The sequence below is a fragment of the Polypterus senegalus genome, chromosome 8, assembly GCF_016835505.1.
Source record: "Polypterus senegalus isolate Bchr_013 chromosome 8, ASM1683550v1, whole genome shotgun sequence".
Lineage (NCBI taxonomy): Eukaryota > Metazoa > Chordata > Cladistia > Polypteriformes > Polypteridae > Polypterus > Polypterus senegalus.
The window spans coordinates 117918008-117941541 of NC_053161.1; the positions used below are offsets into that span (position 1 = coordinate 117918008).

The window sequence follows — 23534 nt, forward strand, 5'->3', positions numbered from 1 at the left end:
GACTGCTTCCAGCTGTTGTTTTATCCTCGTTGTTTTTAAAGGATTTTTCCTATCGTGTTTTAACCTCCACCTATCATTCATTTTTATGGATTATTTATTTAATAACTTGTTTGTGAAGCACTGCACCTTTATTTTGGACGTTTTGATTTTGTGGATTTTAATAAAAGCACTTTGCACTTTTTGCACCATCCCCTTGCTTCATTGTTGTGCCTCGCTGTCCAGCTCATCGGTAACATTAGTGATGGTGTCGAGTTCAAGAGCTCCCAAAAGGCAGATGGGAACATGGAGTGGAAGCCGCATTGTCACAATCCTCTGTTTGAAGATGTACTTTAACAATGAATGCTGTTGGAACGTTTTACACAGTCTCCATTTCCTCATTAGAATGGAGGAACAGCAGTGAGAAGAAGCCTGGCGTCACTTCTGTGCAGCCTCAAGTTCCACCTCCTTCCTCCTCCAGGACTGGAAGATTCCTCATTTGACTGAAGGAACTTTAACCAGAAAGATGCCCCTGCAGTTCTTCAACAGGACCACTGGATGGCACCAAATCAACTATTTTTGAAATTTTCCATTGGTTTTCATCTGTAAATTAAACATTAAATAGGTGTTCTCCTGGGTGGTGCCACACACCTTTCTTGAAAATTTGTTGCCTTATTTACAATGGTCTTTATGGATTTGGAAAAAGTCTGTGGGCATGTAACCTGTGGTATCATGTTGATGGTGCTACTGCAAGAGTGTGGGCTCCAGGGCTGCTGTTTTTTTGGACGTGGAGCTGTCCTCACATACTTGCCGATATATCGAGTCCCTTCAGTGTGGTTGTTGGACTCCTCCAACTGGACATTTTGTCTTCTCACTGGAAATTGGAATGTACGTTGTAGATGAAAGCTGGAAGGTTATCTATTTTGTCATGCTTGCTGTTTACAGGTAATTTTGCCCTCATCAGACTGTGATCTCCAGTATGCACTGGAATGAGTGGAGTGTGATGACAATCTGCCCCTCCAAATCTGAGGTCAGGGTCCTGTGCTGCAGTGATCGCAGCCGAGTGGACGTTGTGCTGGACTGTGGGGTTAAGGCAGGTCCTTCAACTACTGCACTACAAAAGTTGAAGCTCTGAGTTGGACAATTTGGAGGAAACAATGCAACCTGAATTCTCCAAGTTGTGATGCGAGGTTCATTTTTAATTACTTTTTCTGCAACCTCACATTTCTCCTAAAAATCCAATCAGCAATTCATGTGAACACACATGTGAAATGATGAGACGTCACAAGTGGGAGCTCCTACCACGTCGCCCTATTGGTGGTCAGCCATTTTTATAAACTGAACTGAAAACGGTGAAGTCAACACTGAGATTTTATTGAGAATTTAATGCATTGATGCCTCTGGAATTTTATTGACCTGACCAAGTGTTGCTCCACGATCGCTATCTCGATATTTTATGATATTCTTAACAAGATTTTACATCATCCGATGAGCACTTCTCAATGGTCTGACAGATGTTTGGGTAAATTCTGATATTTTTCAAGTTGATGTTATTTCTCCATAATGGGTCACCAGTAGCCATGAGCTAAAATGTAAAAGTAGGCTGGTTATTTTTTTTTTTTAATTCATAAAATGTTTCACATTAGACTTCAGTTTCATGTGGTAAATTAATAAATGCCATGATTGTGAAGAAATAAATTTGACATATCCTTAATTGTTTGTATCAGAAGCCCCAGTGATATTTCTCACAATATTCCCATTTGCCATTGGGTCAGTAAGGCAGCCAGCCATGAGATTTTCTGTGTTCCGGGTGATTCTAATTAATGAAATGTCCAGACCTTCTCTTACTGTCAAGTTTAAGCAACAAGTGCCGACTGCTGCAATTGATTGTTTACCTTAAATGAAGCTTAACGGGCCCACCCAACAAATTGTACCACTCTTCTACAAAGATGGCGAGATGTTGTCTGTGTCACATGCAACCTCAGGGAAAGATGCCGTAAGGAGACATGGCTTTTTTATCAGATTCTGGATGACTATAAAATCCACTGGCTACTTTGTAATGAGGGGCTGTGCTGTGTGTGGTGGGCAGCAATCCGCTAGTTTTACTGATGAGGCTAAAGGAATGTTCTTCATGCCAGAATGGTTGCTAGTACTTAAGGGTGTCATTACATCAGTGTGGTGGGCACAAACAAATACTCCAGGAGGTCAAAGATGAGGGAAATTGGGCACTAAACAGCTGAGTGCCAGTGAAGTGGTGAGGTTTAAGATGTCGGAGAATAGCTTTAGGGTAATGTGGCATTCATCTTAAGAAACAGCATAAAGGTTTAACGAAAGTCAGAAACCTGCTCAAGCATATCAGGTAAGCAGATAAAAGTCAAGTGGACAACAAAGACAGTGACATAATACACCAAACGGACTACAAGATTACCAAGAGATCAGCAGATGTCTTGTAAACAAGAAGACTGGACAGTTGACACAAACACAGACATTTCAAGAGTGATGGCTAAACTTAAAGGTAGAAGAAGAACAAGAGTATAATAAAATAGACTTTTATTTATTAAATTATAGGACGACCATAAGCCAACAAACCATTCAGATTAAATGTCAAGTGATGTATCAACACAAACAATGACCTCTGCCCTTTTCATCATTTTGTAACAGACTGCTGTGATGATTGCTCCCTCTTCAGAATTTGATGAGGAGATAATTAAAGACTCCTGTCTGATTTCTGACTCCAAGAGGTTTTATCAAACTGCTCCTAGTAGAGGATACGCTGCTTTCTTTAATTGATGTGTTGATTTGCACCACCAAAGGTCAAAGATGAACACAAAATAATTGATGAATGAAAACAAAAACAAGTGAAGACGACTGAGCCAGAGGCATTCTTCTCCTCCAGCGACAAGCGGCCACAGTCCATCACCATGAAGCTTGTTGGCCTCTCCAAGACTTGGGTCAGGGTGGGCAGTCCTGGCTGTGGAGGGTCCAAGTAGCTGCACACTTTGTTTCAATTTTAAGTTCAATCCCCCTTGTTGATTGCTGGGCCAGTCATCTGTTTCTTTGCTGCCCCAGAAATTTCTTTGAATTTCTGAAAGATGTTTGCATGAGTTTTAGTGCAATTAGACAATAACCTGATAACCATGAGGAGCAAATATCAAAAGAGATTACACTGAGCTGCAATTCTCACATTTGAACTAAGGACTACCTGGTATATGACAAGCGACAAGCAGCCGTTAAAGAGGCCAGTGGTATGCGCGCACAGGGCTGGTAGGCCACAGCTCCAAGTAATGAGCTTCCCTCCCTCTGGAATTCAGCGTACTATTTTAAAATGTTTGTAACGACCCTCAACTTCTTACAAAATTGTTGATCAGTTTCTTTAATTAAAGTTCATATATGATAAACCATACATCTCTAAAGACCTCACTTGGACAACCACAACCAACACCACCACCTCCTCTCTGGTAAAGAAGGACAGTTTGCTGAGCAGCTTCTGGTGCCCTTTTGGCATCGGCATTCCTTACCTATGGTACCTCGGTGTGGTGTGCCAGCTGTTCTGGGGCTCACAAGAAGACTATTCTTCTTTAGAGGGTTGTCAGATGTGCCCAGAAAATTATTCACACACACTTGCCTATACTGGAAGACCATGTCGCTACCCAGGGTGTCTCAGCCTGGCCACAAACCTCATTAAGGAGTCATCAAACTCTGGCCATCCTCTTTTTTCTTTGCTAACTTCTAGCAAGTCCATAAAGACCCACAATTCCAATCTCCTGAACAGTGCCATCAAAATATTGAACTCTGCTCTCAACTCTCCTGCCTCCGTCCAACATGCTGCACATCCACCCACAGACAGGCAGACTGATTTACTGTTCTCACACTAACACTGATTAACGATGACAGGAGCATTTGACTATGTGCAGGGTGCAATAATGACTGCGTAATATGGAAACTCTAGCTTATCACCTAAAGTATCTATCTATCTATCTAATAAGAAGGATTTTACAGATGGTGACCCAGTGATTCGTGCTGCTACCCCACAGCTCCAGGAGAATGGCAGTCATTGCTGACCCAGTCACAGCCTGTGTCAAGTTTGCATGGATATTCCAATCTCAGACGTGTGTACCAGGGAAAGTGGCAGTTTCAACCTGGCCCAATGCTGTGGTAGACTGGCACCTCATGCCCAATGTTAAAAATAAAATGTCTAAACAGTTGAATATAAATCAAGGAGCATTCTGCTCAGTCTATGTACTGCACCAGTGAGCCCCCATCTGGAGTGTTGTGTGCAGTTCTGATCACCACGCTACAAGACAGACAGAGCAGCACTTGAAGCTGTGCAGAGGAGAGCAACCAGAGAGAATGCCAGGACTTAAGGACATGTCCTACTGGGACAGACTCGGAGAATTAAAGCTGTTTAGTCTCAAACAGAGACAGACTGCATGAAAATCCTCAAAGGCATTAATAAAGCAGATCTAACAGAATTCTTTTCATTCAACACTGAATCACATACTCAAGGACATCAGTGGACATTAAAGGGATTTAAGACTGAAGCTAGGAAGCACTTGTGACCCGACATTTGCACGATAAGACATATGCGCGCCAACAAAATAGCGCCGATTAAAACGTGCCTTCAAAATCAACCCAACAAAATCACGAAAGATTAATTAAATATGAATTACTAGTTTAAAGCATATATAATAAATGTTTATTTTAGAAGTCAATATTATGAGATGCGGCATGCCATCAGCACGGCGCGCAGATAGTCCTTAAGATCACGCCCTGCATATGTAGGAAGAATTGCAGCAAGGGCTTCCTACTCTCTTGGCCTCTCTCACGATTTTGTCGGCGCGCATTTGTCGAAAACCAGTTAGCAGGTTTGTCGGCGCGCATTTGTCGAAAACCAGTTAGCAGGTTTGTCGGCGCTCATTTGTCGGTCGCGGTTTTGTCAGGGCACATATGTCTATCGCGCTTTTGTCGGTGAACCGAAGCACTTCTTTACAGAAAGAGTTTTGGGAATCTGGAACAAACTACTGACGCATGTAACTGAAGCAGAAACCTTGACAACCTTTAAGAGGTTTCTGGATGAGACCCTGGCTTTCTCTTAACACCGACAGGAGTGCACAGGCAGTGGTCACCACACAGAATACATTACAGCTCTCTGAACAGTTTAGTACTGAGAGAAATGAACCACAATCTTGGCAATCTTATTGAACACTAGTTCCACCAACCTTTTCAACCATGCAATAATATCTAAGAAGTTCATGGTTATTTTTGCAAATAACAGAAATAGGTTTTAAATCAGGACTCTGTTCATACCAACTAGTAACTGTATGATTTATTTTTTCCATAGCATTCACCTCTCATATTTAATATTAGTTATCTACTGTAAATGAAGATAAACAAACATGAAATTTAGAACCAGAAACCAGTGCATCCAGGTTCAGTTAGTGTGTATAAATGATCAAATCTCTTAGAAACATAACAAGATCAGTTGCCCAAAACATTTCTCTCACAAAATCACTTATGACACCCAGATAAAAAAGGTCCATTATTTTAAAAAAAAATCCACACACATTCACAACAAAAACAACAAAAATCAACATAAATAAAGAACATTCTTAACACCAGTAAATAAAATGCAACAAAAGAAATAAAGGAAACATTTACAATACAGTGTGGTGTTTCTTTTCTGTTCCTCAATGTCCTGTCACAGAAAGCAATCCCATAGGAGTTTTCTTACTTTGCCCCTCTCTGTACAATCCATAAGAAATTATTTGAATGCTTGTATTATTTAATGGTCTTCAGTAACTTGGGATGCAATTTTTAACTTTTCAGCACATTTCCTCAGTCAAACTGGACGTAAATGCAGAGTGGATAATGAAGCCAATGCAGCTAAACAACGTGCCACAACCTATTTACTGTCGGCTCTTCAGTGCTTCTACCAACCTGAAAAATATACAAGAAAAAAAGAATGAGGAAAACAATTCCAATTATATGCAAGACTAGATTTAGTAGACCTTTTCTGCCAGTTTCTATTCTGACCATGAATTTCAAGGTCTTGGGAAATGTTGCCTACCCCACAAACATAAAGGACAAAGAGTGGGATCCAAATCTTGGGGGTCACCAGGTCATTACAGGTCGCTCACTCAAACACACACAGAGGCTCACAGAACGTCAAATTTAAACTGCCAATTAAACAAACATGCATATTTTTGGCACCCAGAGAAAATCGTTTCTCAAACATAATTCAAAGTTCTTCCCCAAGTTCTGCACAGAGCATTACACTTAAAAAATATTAGACAGCACAGTTAAAGCTTGTCTTGAAAGTTCATCTAGCATAATTATATTAAATTATATTAATATATAATATTAATTATATTAAAACCAATCAAGTTATTTTTTTGGTTAACATATACTTTGGTGTAAAAGATCCTTCAGATCACGAGAGCTGGCGGCCACCTACCATTCCATTGCTTCATCTAGCCCAGTGCCCTTTGTTGCAGATGTTTTGAAAATCTGCCACTTTCTGTCTTTAAGAGCTGGCAAACCAAGTGAATTTGCAACTTCTGTGGGTGTCATTGCTTGTTCCATATCCTGTTTGTTTGCAAATACCACTAATATGGCCTTTTTCAGCTCTTCTTCCTGTAATGAGAATGCATATTCATAATGGTATTCTAAAAGCATTAAATATGACAGTGCTCAAACCACTATTAAATGGTCCGAAATCACAGGTTTAATATTCCTACTGCAGCAAAATTCAAACTTAAATAAAATAACATATCTGAAATCAGAATGAAAGAAGGTGCAATCAGATAAATTCACAGTAGCAGTAAACATTTTAAAGAAAAGCAAACCAGAAAAACTAAACAATGAACTATTAGGCCAGCTTGGCAGATATGAACAGCCATGGCACTAAGAGATAAAAGGTTTTCTTGTGTTGTTTTTATACAATGTCAATACAATGTCTTGTAAAGACTGACAGAAGAAATCTGCACAAACTCCTGATGAGTTTTGAAGAATTTCAGTCTGGTCTGCTAGATCCCCACTGTGCTTGGGTGGTCATTCTGCTCCTTTCCTGAAATCAGTCTGCATGTCTTTTGTCTTGACCATGTTCAATTGAAATAAAGCACTACTGCACCAGACAACAAAGTCATTCAAGAAGCGTTCATATTCTGCCACTTCATCATCCTATAAGAGCACCACCTGTACCTATGAATATACTACTACGACTACATCTATTTAATATGTCAGGCAACCACTCATCAGTTTAGATTTGCTATAACCTATTAACCAAAAAGTTTGATCAGGTGACATCTCTGCCTACTGAAATGCACTGCCAATCTTTCAGCCAAAATAATTTGATTAGCTGTACGAAAAGCAGATACAAGATAATCAAACAGAACCTTGGCATAACATTCTACTCGCTTTAATCATCTTTCTATCACTTTAGAACATTAGAACACTCTAGACGAGAACAGGCCATTCAGCCCAACAAAGCTCGCCAGTCCTATCCACTTATTTTGTCCAAAAAAACATCAAATCGAGTTTTGAAAGTCCCTAACGTCTTACTGTCTACCACACTACTTGGTAGCTTATTCCAAGTGTCTATCGTTCTTTGTGTAAAGAAAAACTTCCTAATGTTTGTGTGAAATTTACCCTTACCAAGTTTCTAACTGTGTCCCTGTATTATTGATAAACTCATTTTAAAATAACAGTCTGCACTAATTCTCTTCATAATTTTAAACACTTCAATCATGTCACCTCTTAATCTTCTTTTGCTTAAACTGTAAAGGCTCAGCTCTTTTAATCTTTCCTCATAATTCATCCTCTGTAGTCCTGGAATCAGCCTAGTTGCTCTTCTCTGGGCCTTTTCTAGTGCTGCTATGTCCTTTTTGTAGCCTGGACACCAAAACTGCACACAGTACTCAAGATAAGGCCTCACCAGTGTGTTATAAAGGTTGACCATAACCTCCTGTGACTTGTACTCCACACATCGTGCTATGTAACCAAACATTATATTAGCCTTCTTAATGGCTTCTGAACATTGTCGGGAAGTTGATGGTTTAGTTTTGTTAATTCATGGTCACAGAAGACACAGCTTATCCTAGCAGTATCAGGCATAATATAGGAATGTATCGTAGATGGAGTGCCAATCCACCATGAAACACACTTCACCAATCAATTACATTAGGCTAATTTAGTGTCATCAATTAATAAATTAACATAGCTTACACATCTTTGTTATGTAAGTGGAAAAGTGGAAAACCCTGAGAAAAAACAAAAACAGACATACAGAGAACATACAAACTCTGAATAGGCTGTAACCAGTTCTGATGCATAACCCGGATTGCTAAAACAATCCTGTGCAGGCATTTTTATGCTTTGATAAATGATGCATCAGAGTGGGCAGGTAACACATAAGACTGGTAAACACACATAAAATACATTAGTGAGCCTAGTAGTTTCTATAAAATATTATTAACCAAGGTTTACATTTCACCATTCTCCTCTAGTTCACTGTGCAGACCAGCCTTTGTCAGAGATCCAAAAACTCTTACTGAATCTCAAGTGAAAGGACTCAGAAAAGTCTCACATCTGCACACTCCATTACACCAAATGCCAATAAAAAGACATATGAAGAAACAAATACTGACCTTAGTATCCAGTGTTAATGTACTTACTAGCTTTCCCAAGTGTAAGTTAATTGTAAAAAATCTGTTATGTGTACTTTTGAAGTCCATTATGCACAACATATGCATTGATGAGCCAAAACATTATGACCACTCACATGTAAAGTGAATGACATTGACCATTTCTTACTAGCAGTACATTTCAAGGTCAGGGATAGGAAGACTGTAAGCTGACATTAAGTACTCATAGTTAACGTGTTGAATACACAAGATATGGGTAGGTATAAAGACCACAGTGACTTTGGTTTGGAAGACACTTAAAAGACCTGCGAGGCTAAACGGATTGGCCACGGAGCATCTTGTGATGACGTTGAACATGAGATTCTTGCAAGACACGCCCTACTTACAACCAAATAACAGCACGGGCAGCCAGCAACACACTCAGTCTTGTTTTGGCTTTGAGCACACACAGATCCAGGGCTCACAGCGCATATAAAGCGTATAAGGACAATACGTTATAAATGAAATGTAGATGGCTAAGCGAAGAAGAAAGCAGAGCGGAGAAAATAGACTCAAAAGCGTTGGAGAGACAAAAAAAAGAAAAAGAATAATATAGGTGCAAATTCAGAAAATAAGGAAAGTAATTATCAGCCCAGAACAAGTGGAATTGGAAAAAAAAGCATGTCCAGTCTGGTCGTTGGCGCTACACACGTCATTGAAACAAAACCAGGATAAAGCGAGGACAGAAATAAAAGAAATTAGTAGAAAACAAAGTAAAACATCATAAAGAGGTTAAAAAAACAAGAGGCCAAACACATGCAGAGCAGATTAGAGATAATGAAAACTGGAAATTCAAAAGACTCACAGAAACGTATGCAGAGCAAGATACAGAATATGAAAGCAGAAAAAAAAAAAAAAACAACAGTGTCAAAACAAAGAAAGTAAACACCACATTAGCGCAAAGAAAGAGAAATTATTACTTGGAGAAATAACGAAAAGGCAAATAGAGATCAAATATGTTAGAAGTATGTAAATATTCTAAGGCTTTGAAGTTTACGTCAAGAGATTTTCAAAAACGGAGTTTACCTCGCATGCATTTATTGGTTACTTTACAAAAAAAATTAACCGCTGATGATGTGGATCACTTTGTCTGTGCTGAAATTCCAAACAGAGAAGCCTACCCTAAATTATGGTACAAAGTCATTAAAAACATGACTCACTGACCTCATTAAAAAGATTCAGCACATTGGGACTCGAAAGATTCAAAATATTGTTTTTACAGAAGTTCTGAAATAAAACAAACTAATGAAAAAGCAACAATTCAAACAAAAAAAAGTGTGTATCCGGAAAAACAAAAATGGGGGTTGGCAAGCGAAGTGAGCAGGGGGCAAAGCCCCCTAGTTTTCAAAAAGACAAGGCATGTGCAGTGTTCTTGATCCGCTGTGGAGAGTACCTATCAACTGTGGTAGAAGGAAAGAAAAACTACAAACCACCACCAGGGTGCTGAGCAGCCAAGATTCATTAATGTGACAAGTCAAAAAAGGTGAGAGATGGGATGGATGGGGGGTGTCATTTGGGTTTCTTTCACATGCTGATTATTTCTGTTTTTGACTTTGTTCAATAAAATAAATAAAAAAATTGATCACAAAAAAAAAAAAAAAGGCCATGTTATGTCTTGAGTGCTCACGTTAACCTTTGTCCACTGTTGACAGTGCCTAAATGTGCATGCATGTGTTGAAACCAAAAGAAGGTTACCTGGTCTGATTCTGCTAAATCATGTGGACACCTGGATACATTTGTGTAGTTTAGCTGGGAAAGAGAGGGCACCAGGATGAGCTACGGGAAGAAAACAACCCAGCTGAAAGATGATGGTGCTCTGATCAATGATCTGCTGAGAAACCCTGGATTATTCATGTGGGCATTAATTTGACGTATACTGTGTATCTCAACATTGTTGCAGACCAGATTCACCCTTTTATGGTAACAATATTTCCTAATAGAAGCGACACCTATCAGCAGAATAATGTGTCCTGAGAAACGCACGGTGAAGAGTTCAAGGTGCTTCCCTGGCTTTCGGATTCTTCAGATCTTATCCAATTAAAAATCTGTGGAACGTGTTGGAACAACAAGTTAAATCTGCGGTTGCTCCAAATTGCCACTTACAGGAGACAGAGGATCTGCTCCTAACATCCTGATGCCAGATACCAGAGGACATCTTCAGGTCTTATAAAGTGCATGCCTCAGAGTGTTAGAGCTGTTCTAAGGCCAGCCAGAGGAGCAACAGAATATTAGGCAGGTGGTCATAATGTTTTGGCTTATTAATGTATATTGCTTAAAATATATCCAGCATTAATGATGTCCAACAGGATATTCACAATAATGTATAATCATGGTTTGACACAGCAGGGATCAAAATCCACCACAAAAGCTTCCAAAACCAAGTTGAATCTATGACTTGAAAAACTCTTGCTTGTCGCAAGGTAAAAAGCAGCTCAACCTGGTATGCTAAAAACAGAAAGATATACAGGAAGTGTCTTTTTTGTTCCTTAGAGGTCAATGATATCTGTTCAGCATTTATAAAAATGTCTGAAGAGTACATCTGCTTACCTCTAGCATTGCAACAAGTTCTGATTTGGAAATTCCCATTCTGTCTCTGTCACAGCTGTCTACCACATATATCACTGCATCTGTATTAGAATAATAACACCGCCAATATGGCCTGGAAAATGATGAAGGAAAAAAAATGAGTGATATTAAAAAGGAAAAAAAAACTTAACAAAAAAAGAAGTGGACCAAATGACATAATCCATTCATTTTTTTTAAGCCTGTCCTGACACTGTTTGTCGTTAGCCACCAAGGAATATAATGGACTTCAGACATACTATGGACAAACCTGAAAATCATGCGAAAGCAATCAGATCATAATGTGCGTCCAGACCAAATTAAGTAGCTGACATGGACAGTTTCTTCTGACACTGACATCATAAGAGGGATGTTTTTACAGGCAATGAATTAGTTTTAACATTGAATGGGGAAATGGAAAATATATCATATTTTAAGTGTAATTTTAATTACCTTATACTTGTTTGTCCTCCCAAGTCCCATACTTGGAATTTAAGGTTTTTATACGTCACAGTTTCAACATTGAAGCCAATTGCTAATAAAAATAAAAAATGAGAAAAGAAATGTTAGCTGTGGTACTTCTGGCTATACAACCTTTGATCTCACATGAAAATAGAAATACACAAAACTAGACTAAAGCTTACTGATTTTCAATCAGAGATATGCCAGTTAAAAAGGGAATGTAATTTTGGATGTGAATGTTTTAGGTTTTGCTTAAATATATCTGGCTAACCTGAAGTAAAACTATTGGCAAACTAAAACTAAATTAATATTCTTTTTTCAAGAAATTATAAAGTGGTCATTCTTTTTAATAACCCTCCTGCCAGTCTACACTTTTTGATGAATTTTCATTTTCTTGTTTTTGTTCAGTGGATTCAGTAGGCTATGAAAAACCTGTACTACAGTCACTTGCTCCAGGGTGAAAAATCAGGTTTTATGCACCATGCATTTAAGTGACGAATTAACAACAGAACGACTTTTATAATCCTTCTCTTCTAGCAAGTAATTAGAGTACACCTCTGTATTTGGTAAGTTAGAAAACAACAGTTTCAAACAATAAAATTTCAACTGCAAATTTAGGATAGTGTAAGAATACATAAGTGGACATTTCAATTTCTTACAGTTAAGACTGTGATTTGTCATAATTAGATAAGGATTAAAATAATAATAAACATTTTCAATTTTTAACTTGTACTGAATCATTTTCATCTTTGCCAAGACTTAACTTACTTGGTATGGTAGTAACAACTTCTCCCACTTGTAATCTGTAAAGTATGGTAGTCTTCCCTGCTCCATCAAGACCAAGAATCAAGATTCTCATCTCTCTTGTGCCAAACAAACTGGTAAAGATGCTAGAGAATAAGCCTCCTTAAAAATGCAAAATATAAGAAATCAAATGTTTGCAATCACCAAATTCTAACTCAAACAGAAATTAATTCAATACACAAATTACAGTAATAGCTTCATCTACAAACCGGATTCCAAAAAAGTTGGGACACTAAACAAATTGTGAATAAAAACTGAATGCAATGATGTGGAGATGTCAAATGTCTATATTTTATTTGTAATAGAACGTAGATGACAGATCAAACGTTTAATCAGAGTAAATGTATCATTTTAAAGGAAAAATATGTTGATTCAAAATTTCACGGTGTCAACAAATCCCAAAAAAGTTGGGACAAGTAGCAATAAGAGGCTGGAAAAAGTAAATTTGAGCATAACGAAGAGCTGGAAGACCAATTAACACTAATTAGGTCAATTGGCAACATGATTGGGTATAAAAAGAGCTTCTCAGAGTGGCAGTGTCTCTCAGAAGCCAAGATGGGTAGAGGATCACCAATTCCCACAATGTTGCGCAGAAAGATAGTGGAGCAATATCAGAAAGGTGTTACCCAGCGAAAAATTGCAAAGACTTTGCATCTATCATCATCAACTGTGCATAACATCATCTGAAGATTCAGAGAATCTGGAACAATCTCTGTGCGTAAGGGTCAAGGCCATAAAACCATACTGGATGCCCGTGATCTCCGGCCCTTAAATGACACTGCACCACAAACAGGAATGCTACTGTAAAGGAAATCACAGAATGGGCTCAGGAATACTTCCAGAAACCATTGTCAGTGAACACAATCCACCGTGCCATCCGCCATTGCCAGCTGAAACTCTACAGTGCAAAGAAGAAGCCATTTCTAAGCAAGATCCACAAGCTCAGGCGTTTCACTGGGCCAGGGATCATTTAAAATGGAGTGTGGCAAAATGGAAGACTGTTCTGTGGTCAGGCGAGTCACGATTCAAAGTTCTTTTGGAAATCTGGGACGCCATGTCATCCGGACCAAAGAGGACAAGGACAACCCAAGTTGTTATCAACGCTCAGTTCAGAAGCCTGCATCTCTGATGGTATGGGGTTGCATGAGTGCGTGTGGCATGGGCAGCTTGCATGTCTGGAAAGGCACCATCAATGCAGAAAAATATATTCAGGTTCTAGAACAACATATGCTCCCATCCAGACGTCATCTCTTTCAGGGAAGACCCTGCATTTTTCAACAAGATAATGCCAGACCACATTCTGCATCAATCACAACATCATGGCTGCGTAGGAGAAGGATCCGGGTACTGAAATGGCCAGTCTGCAGTCCAGATCTTTCACCTATAGAGAACATTTGGCATCATAAAGAGGAAAGTGTCGACAAAGAAGGCCCAAGACGATTGAACAGTTAGAGGCCTGTATTAGACAAGAATGGGAGAGCATTCCTATTTCTAAACTTGAGAAACTGGTCTCCTCGGTCCCCAGACGTCTGTTGAGTGTTGTAAGAAGAAGGGGAGATGCCACACAGTGGTGAAAATGGCCTTGTCCCAACTTTTTTGGGATTTGTTGACACCATGAAATTCTGAATCAACATATTTTTCCCTTAAAATGATACATTTTCTCAGTTTAAACTTTTGTTCCGTGATTTATGTTCTATTCTGAATAAAATATTAGAAGTTGGCACCTTCACATCATTGCATTCAGTTTTTATTCACGATTTGTATAGTGTCCCAACTTTTTTGGAATCCGGTTTGTACATTTAAATCAAAGTTGAGCAAAATGCAGATCTTGAATAATTCTGACTTTTGGTAAAATCTTGCATGTATGCCTGACTGGGATCCATGAACCTTAAGATAATGCAAATCATTAAGGTGCACAATATAAATCCATCCATCTTTTCATTTTTTTTTTTCCCCTCACTTATGAAGTTCAGGTCGTCGGAGAGCTGGTACCCATCCTTGAAAGAGTGGGCCAAAGGCTACTGCCCAGTTTATTCATTGGTCAACGTCACAACTGCCTCTGCCCTCACCCTGAGGTACCTGAAGCCCTTCACTTAGGGCAGCCACTCACTCCTTACCTGTAAAGATGGAAGCAAGCCAATCTTTGGCTTGGAAAGAATGATGCTATCAAATCATTATAAAATTATTATTAATTTTGTATAAAAAGCTTGACACTAATATTAGTACTTTTAAAAGACTAATATGATACAAAACAAAAACAAACAGTGATATCTCTTTTGTCTTTTTTTATTTTAAATAAAATCTGCAAAGGTCTCTCAGGCCTTTCTTTTTATCTTGTAATCATTTTCACGATTTCTGCCATTTCCACAAAAGAAGGAAAATGTGTCCCTTTCTTCCAAAAAAGAACTACAGACAACCTTGCCACCTTCTTTTTTCTGCACCTTCAAAAGGAACTAGAATTGATTCAAATACTTAATTCTGAAATGTGACATAACATGACAGCAAAGTATCAAATTTTATTTAACAAGTGAACTGTGCAATATTAAATATAAACAAATGTTATGTTTAGCATACATCTATAGTACAGTATATATTTGTATTTATTAGGCAAACAATTAAGGCACTTGCATGAAATTCATGTTATAAACCATTCATGCTGCAAGATACAGATAAAGGAAAGTTAACAGATTAGCATGGAACAACGGCAAGTTAATAATCTGAGCCATCAATTTATATTCTACATATAGATTTCCATTTCGTTTTTTATTTTTTATCTCACAGAACAGCACAGTTGAATTTTAATAAACAAAGATATGTGCAAACCACCTGACAGTGCTTATTAAAATGTCCCACTTTTAATTTTTATCGTAAAAACCTGTAATTGTGTGACATAATGGTTTGGAGTTTCACTGCAGAAAATGGAGCTATAGTTTGAAGTCTATTGATCTCCTGAATCTTTTGGCTGCAAGCCTTGCACTGTGCATTCTGCTAGCTGAGCTGAACAAAAGCAGGTTCAGGAAATGGAAAATGAGAAAATATAAAAGGTTGGGCTATGTGGGTTAGGTTGTCATTTGGCTCTGCACTGCTTTTGGAGAGTCCTGCCCAAGCTAACATCCTTTCCTGGAAGAGGTGCAAGCATGAAAGTGGTTTTAAGAGTGTTGCCTATATTGAACATTGTTCATTTTTTTTCCCCTACAACTGACACTCAATGTGCAAGCATTCAGCAGTAGAAAGAAGGAGAGAATGTGAAATCGAAATGTGATTTCAGATCAGTTTCAGGCGCTAAATTTAACAGAGTAGTGGGGATAAAGAGACTGACACCATTAGGGGAAAGGTTGTACCAGCTCTAGGTGGAGTTACTGAAGATCACACACGCACATCCCATCAATCTCCTGACCCCCTATTCTCAAACCAGGGCAATTAATAATATCTCTAAAAAGTATGCAAAAGTGGAGTAGAGAAAACCCATAAGGACTTCATGGTTTACTTCAGAGTAAATTATTATGTTATTGATTTTTGTTGACTCTACAAATTGCAATGCACATCTTTCAATGGAAAATATAAGGTCTAATGGTAAAGGCTATTACTATCCTGAGCCAGACAAACTTTTTAATAATAATAGTAATACATTTTATTTTTTAGGCACGTTTCTTAACACTCAATGTCACCTTACAATGAAATTAATAAAATATAAAAACAAAGAGGATGATAAAATCAAACAGCAATAAGGTACAGAGGTAGTAGCAAGCATCCAAGATAACAGGCAGTAACACTGTTCAATTCATAACTGCTATGCCAGTTTGAAGAGATAATTTTTGAGGGCAGTTTTAAACTGTGTTATGGAGTCTAGTTGACGGATATGAAAGGGAAGAGAATTCCAGAGTTGAGAAGCACTATGAGAGAACGCTCGAGCTCCCAGAGAACAGAGTTTGACGTGTGGTAGAGAAAGTAAAGCTGCAGATGAGGACCTGAGTGAACAAGACAGAGTGTATGTCTGGAGGAGATCAGTGAGGTAGGGAGGAGCAACACTGTCGAGAGCTTTAAATGTCAAGAGCAGTATTTTGTATTGTATTCTGTGGTTAACAGGGAGCCAGTGAAGTTAAGAGAGAACAGGTGTTAGACGAGGTGCAATCCAAAAGTTCCCGGAATGCATTTATTCTGCAGCCAGAAGGGTTTGGTTATATCAGTCGTCGCTAGATAGCAGTTCAAGTTGTCCTTGAGAGCGGTTATCACGCGTTATAACGTCAGCGCAGTTGTTTTTCAAGTCGCAGTTCTCGTTTAAACTTCGGTTGTGTCTGTGAAGGGTTGTTCGTGAAAATGAGTGATTTGAAAGACCCAAAAAAGCTTGACAAGTTCACAGCAACACCAAGTCAATGCTCATTTGCTTCTTTGATGTGAAGGGTGTCATCCACAAGGAATTTGTGCCACAAGGACAGACGGTGAATGGAGCATTCTACAGGGATGTTCTAAGGCGTTTGGGAAACCGAATTCGCTAAACAAGTCCTCAGATGTGGGCTGACAAGCCATTTCTTTTGCATCACAACAATGCATGAATTTTTGGCTTCTACAAAGTTTACTGCCATTCCCCGCCCTCCGTACTCCCCTGATTTAGCACCGTCTGATTTTTTTTTTTTTTTTCCTAAGATGAAGATAAGGCTCAAGGGACGCAGATTTGAGATGGTGGAGGAGATCCAATTGGTAACAACCGATGTCTTGAACACTCTGACAAAAAACGACTTCCAGAGGTACTTCGAAAGGTTGAAATCTCGCTGGGATTGGTGTATCAACTCAGCGGGTGACTACTGTATTTACTCGTGTACCACACGCATCCTAATTTTTACAAAGAAAATCGCATAAATCATTTTGCCCCATGTACGACATGCGTTTTAATTGTATAGGAAGGGTTTAGAGAGAAGAGTGCGCGAGCAAGCGAGAGAGAGATAGAGCGAGTGAGCCCAAGCAGAAGAAGTAAACATAACAGAATTACATTTCCTCGTGTATGACGCGCACCTGATTTACTAATGCTAATTTTCGGGAAAAAATGTGCGCGTGGTACACGCATAAATAAGTTTTTTTGAAGGAACTGTTCACCATTAACTGTTATTTGGTGTGTATGCTTTTAAATAAATGCATTCCGGGAACTTTTGGATCGCACCTCATATGTTCAGTGGATTTAGAACAGCAGGTTATTATCCTGGCAGCAGAATTCTGAATAAGTTGTAAGCGATGGATACGTTTTTGTGGGATGTCAGATAGAATAGCATTACAGTAATCTATACGTGAGGTGACTCGGGCATTAACCAATACTTCAGTACTGTGTTACGTAAGAACAGGACGAAGTCTAGAAATGTTTCGGAGATGGAAGGCGGCAAGTCTGAATAACATTACTTATATGGGAAGAAAAAGAGAGGGTACTGTCTAGAATGAGGCCCAGGCTCTTAAACTGAAAAGAGATGTTTATATTGGTGTTGTTAATTAAAATGGAATAATGGTTAACCTTAGCGAGTGTAGATTTAGAACTAATGAGGAGCACCTCAGTTTTATTGCTGTTTAATTGGAGAAAATTATGAGTCGTCCATGACTTTATGTGTTGGAGAGATGCCATAAGAGTATCTGGAGAGAAAACACAGATGTGTATTTAGTGGGTAAAGCTGGGTTTCATCAGCATAACAATGATATTTAATACCATTATGTCAAAAGATATTACCTATTGGGAAGATATAAATGAGAAAAAAAGCGAACCCAAAACAGAACACTGCGGAACTCCCTGCAACGACTGCATTCGTAGATTTAAAGCCCTTTACTTGAACAAACTGCATTCTATCAGTGAGGTAGGAAAAAAAGCACTGGCGGACAAGGCCACAGACTCCAAAACTAGTTAGTGGCTTCCAAAGTATCTGATGAGATATGGTATCAAATGCGGAGCGGAGGTCAAGAATTAATAAAAGTCCCATGTCAGCTGCCCAGAGAAGATCATTTGTGATTTTCACAAGGGCAGTTTCTGTGCTGAATTTAGGGCAAAAAATGATTGAAACTGTTGAAAAAGGCTATTTTTTGAGAGATGGGAATGAAGTTGGTAGGCAAACTATCTTTTCGAGAACTTTAGATATGAGTGAAAAATTTGAAATAGGCCAATAATTGTTAAAGATGTTAGGGTCTAAGCCAGTTTTTTTCAGAACTGGAGTAATTGAGGCTGTTTTTAGTGAGAGAGGGACTGTGCGTGTAGTAAGGGAAGAGTGAAGTGTAGTAGTTATCATGGGGGAAAAATATATGACAGACAGGACTTAAAGCTTGTAGGTATTAGATCTAACTGGCATGTGGAAGAATAAGATTTTGTTATAAACTCAGAGATATCACTTTCATCTGGTAAACTGAAATCTCAAAATAAGGTGGTTGGTAAAGGAATATGGGCGATAGTGGAAAGCATGTCATTTTCTGCAGAAATAGGGGAAGCTGGTTTCTGGTGGATTTTTTCAATTTTTGAGTTCAAGAAATCCCCAAAAAATTACAGCAGTATTTAACAGAGAGGTTATGGCGAGCAACATTTTCTGGTGGTGTAATTACCCCATTCATTGTGGAAAAAAGAGCTCTAGTATTTTTCCCTCCTGTATTGATAATGTTAAGATAGTATACAGTTTTGGCAGTAGAGAGAGAGTTTTTGTATTTTAACAAATTATCTGAATACATTTCCTTATGTACAACAAGACCCATCTTCTTAGCTAGACAAACCAACTGTCGGCTCCTGGCCTTGAGCTGTTGGAGTTCAGGTGTAAACCAGGGAGCAGTGTGAATAAATGAAACAGTCCGTATTTTTAAGGGAGCTACTGTATCAAAGGCAGAGAACAGCAGCATTGTAATGGTCTACTAATTCTGATGGTGTGGAAGGAGAATCAAGCTGGAACTGCAATAAATTAATATGGCTCTTCATGATTAATGGTTTACATGGTTAACATTACGAAATGAAATCACAAGCTGAACCTTTATTTTACTGAGAGGTTAGCTAACATCAAATGTAATCATTTTGTGATCTGAGATGGGTAAAGCAGTAGGGATAAGATTGTGAGGTATGATACCAGAGCAGCAAACTAAGTCTAAAATATGACCCTTGTTATAAGTTGAAAAGTTCACATATTGAATTAAATGAAAGCAGTCAATGATTTCATTAAAATAATTTGTGAGTGCATCAGTTGAGGTGTCAAAGTGTATGTTAAAATCATCAATAAAAATGGTAAAAAGTTCTGGAATAAAAACACTTGATAGTTTAGGAGGTCTACATAAAACAGCAATTATAATAGGTGAAGGTCCGCAGTTTGCCAGGTAACAGTTCAAAGCAAAGCTAAGATAAGATGGAAGATGTATTGGTGATAATTTTAAGTCTTTGCGGTGAATTATTGCAAGACTGCCTCACCTCCCCAAAGAATGGGATTTAGAGATACACACAAACACCGGAGGGAACGCTTCATTTAGATGAAAATAATCACCCAGTTGCTGTCAAGTCTCTGTTAAGATATAAACAGTCCATCTTAGTGTCTACGATAAAATCACCAATGAGCAGAGCTTTGTTTGAGAGATTGAGTATTAAATAATCCAAACTTCAGAGCATCTATGGACATATATTCCGGTGATTTTATCAGAAAAATCAGCACGTTATGATCAACATGTCGCTCAAAAATAGGTGGACAAGAGCGTCCTTTAGACCAAAGTGAAGGAACAGACCCACTGTTACTCCTGCGGAGACAAAAACGACGACGAGACCCCGGGTAGCATTTTTTGGACGTTGGAGAATGCCGTGGTGCAACAGGAGATCAGCAGGCAATTCACAGTTTGTTTGAAATTGATACAATTCATCTGGTGAGTAATTTAGTTTTGTAGATGTGACTGCATTTGATAGCAGAGTAGACATAGTAATCCATGACAACCAATTGAGGTTTTTAATAGTAGATTTCAAAAAATTACCCAAGTAAATTCCAGATTGGCAGCAAAGCAATGTACCCCTTGTGTACCTACTTGGCCCAATTAAAATAACACATTAGCCAGTAACCGTCACCACTGGGATTTCCACAAGTACTCAGGAATTGACAACGGGCCGTTTCCACCACCTTTTCATCAAAGCTAGTTACTTGAGCAGAGAATCAGCGAGAAAGTTTCCACTCACCCACACAGATTGTAGCCAGCAGGGAAGAGTCCTATGAGGGCTTGAGTTAAGTCCGAAAGAGGCAAGGGACAGCAATGAATGATAAAAAATTTTAGAAGATGGACAGATGATGTAATAATGAAGACTATATGAAATGCTCTGTGTATCAAAGGGATATTATTTCTAAAGATATTTAGTACGTAAATTTACAGTCACCAACTCCAATCTGCAGCAAAATAAATCAAATCCAGTTCTGAATACACTGAGCAGTTCAAACAAATTCGTGTTTGATCATTTTCCTTTTGTACAGCCAGTTGATAAACGTTTACAAAATAATTCATAATGTAATGGCTTTTATTCATCACTCCTGTTATCTCGGAATCGTCTTAAATATCAATCAATTTGATAACTATGTGTCTGTGTCAACTGTCTAACGTGTATACACAGACCAAAAAAAAATCAAAGCACTTTTTACAATTTTATATGACTTACTGTAGCTGGGCTACTAAGTACTCATACGCTTGGCCTTGCGATCAGCACTCACATAGACAGTTTAAACTTGCGATATTAAATGTACAAAGGTGTGAGCACTTTTCATCGATTAGTTAGTAGAACTCCGAGAAAACCCATGCTGATGATTACTCTGTCTCACGCGTGGCAGGGCTGCGTCTTCCCGACCTCCAGCTTGTGCCCAATGCTGTTTGACCAGACTACGGCTAACCGGGCTACAAGATAGACACGTGACAGGGCGGCATGGAACGTTTAAATACACAGAATACTCGAAGTTGGAAAAAAAAATGGGGGATAAATCATAAGCATCCACACTTTCATTCACATTTAAAGCTGTCACTCACTCACACGTTACATTCACGGACGGAACGGGTTTGATTGTTTCCAAGGACGCTTCGTGCTACCGATTACAAAAACTGTTCTGTAGACTGATACACAGTTTAGAAAAAAAAGATTAAAAGTGCCACGACATAGTAATTTGAATCGAACGAATTTTCGGAATCATTTGCAAAAAAAAAAAGCAAAAAAAAAAAAAGGTTTCACATTTTTGTCTCGCAATAATTTACAATTTACTGATGACGCATCAGCCAGTGCTTGCTTTGAGACATTCACCGAAACGTCACATTAAACAACTTAAATCAAATATCAGATTTAATAACTTACCCATGTTTTATTTGCGGTTGGTCCCCCCTTTTCTATATCTCGCTCAACTAGTTGCCCACGTCTCGTCCTGTCCGGTTATCAGTGACGTGTCGCTTCCTGGAATAGAAAAAAAATCCCAGCTGACTAAGTTCCTTAAGATTCGCTGCTCAAGTCTTAAGTATTTTACTAGATAATGTGATTAAAACTATTTTTATTAAATGTATACTATTTACTTATTAGTCCAAATGTATCAGCGACAACCAGATATCTGGAAGTGATCCTTTAATGTCGAAAGTGCGACTGCTGTTCTTGTGTTACGTGACACCAATCACAACGGAAGGCGCGTGAGCGCCATCTACAAGACAGGAGGTGGAAGATATCGGTGAAATAGTTAATGAGTAATACAGTTGGCGTTTCATTATTGAGAAGTGTCAACATTTGCCAAATTAACCGACATACGTATACCTGTATATTCAGTATATAAGCCATTTTAATCAATTATAAAGTTACATTTGCCATATTTACTAAATTCGAAGTTCTAAACACACACTGACTCCCTCTGGGCAATTTCAACATGTCAATCAGTCTAGTAATGGTAAATCATACATTTAGTTCTGTTTCGTGTGAGATGTGAGCTCCCAGGGGAGTTGATAAAAGAGAACTCACATCTATATAATTACACATTCCTTCTTAGCATCCATGTCTGTAATCTATTCTAGTATCCTTGACAGAATCATTGAAGTTTTGAGGTGAGGTAGTCAACTGAAGACTGAAGTTTTTAAGCAGGGGACTTAATCTCAGTATTCATGGCACTGGTAAGTGGCGATGTCTTGCATGTTGATGAGCACATACAGACAGGGCCGTCTTAACGTATCGGCGCAATGGCCACTGGTTTCTGATGCCTATGTATGTTTCTGTTTTGGTATCAAAACACGGGTCCTAGCGTATTACTTTGCCTGGGGGCTTATGATGCTGTTAAGACGACCCTGTATACAAGTAAGAATTTCACGGCACACTGTACACGTGACAATAATGACCCCACAAACCTATAAATCTTTTATGTCTACCTGCAGTTCCAGTTGATGTTAGGTGACGTATTGTTATGCAATTGTCATGCAGTTAGATTTCCCTTTGTTTGCAAGCTGGTTGAAAATGGTAACGAATGTAGTAGTAGTATTAAAATATTATGTACAGAGTAAATTCTTACTTCTATGTCTGACCAACACATCGCCACTCTCCAGCGCCATAATAAACAAAAATACCGAATTTCATTCCAGTGAACAGAACACACAAATCAGCCTGCCTGACGTGTAGTCCTTACCCCTGTTTCCAGCTAACAGCTTATACTAAATGTTTTCAATCATTTCTTAAAATTATTGTGACAATCATTATGTGAGAATGAAATGCCATCTCCTGACAAAAGTGATTTAGTTATTTTGTATGATTTAATGAAAATGGCTAGTGAGAACCGTGAAATAAAATATGCTTTCACCAGCTACTGTATATACAGTACCAAACCCACCTATTAATTTCACCTAACACATATTTTTGAAGAAAAAGGAGTAGACTTATACATTTTAACATATTAGCACCTACTGTATTTATAGTTTATGTTTGCACAGAAAATACACTGTGTCATTATTAACCCCTAAACAAGATACACAATTCTTTTAACTGTCAATTAAAATCTAGTCAATGCCATAAATGAATTCCGTCTGGTCACATTTCATGACTAATGGGGTACATTAAATATATATATTTCA

General features: G+C 38.4%; 1 protein-coding gene across 1 annotated transcript; it reads right to left on the bottom strand.

Annotated features, from left to right (window-relative positions):
* Positions 1-5287: 5287 nt before the first annotated feature.
* On the bottom strand, positions 5288-22108 carry arl1 (ADP-ribosylation factor-like 1). Its single transcript, XM_039761689.1, has 7 exons — positions 22005-22108; positions 21793-21888; positions 12450-12587; positions 11673-11754; positions 11205-11316; positions 6431-6609; positions 5288-5913 (listed from the first exon to the last, which is right to left on the bottom strand). The coding sequence occupies exons 2-7, from the start codon at positions 21794-21796 to the stop codon at positions 5883-5885; spliced, it is 546 nt and encodes a 181-aa protein (XP_039617623.1). The 5' UTR covers positions 21797-21888; positions 22005-22108; the 3' UTR covers positions 5288-5882.
* Positions 22109-23534: the final 1426 nt, after the last annotated feature.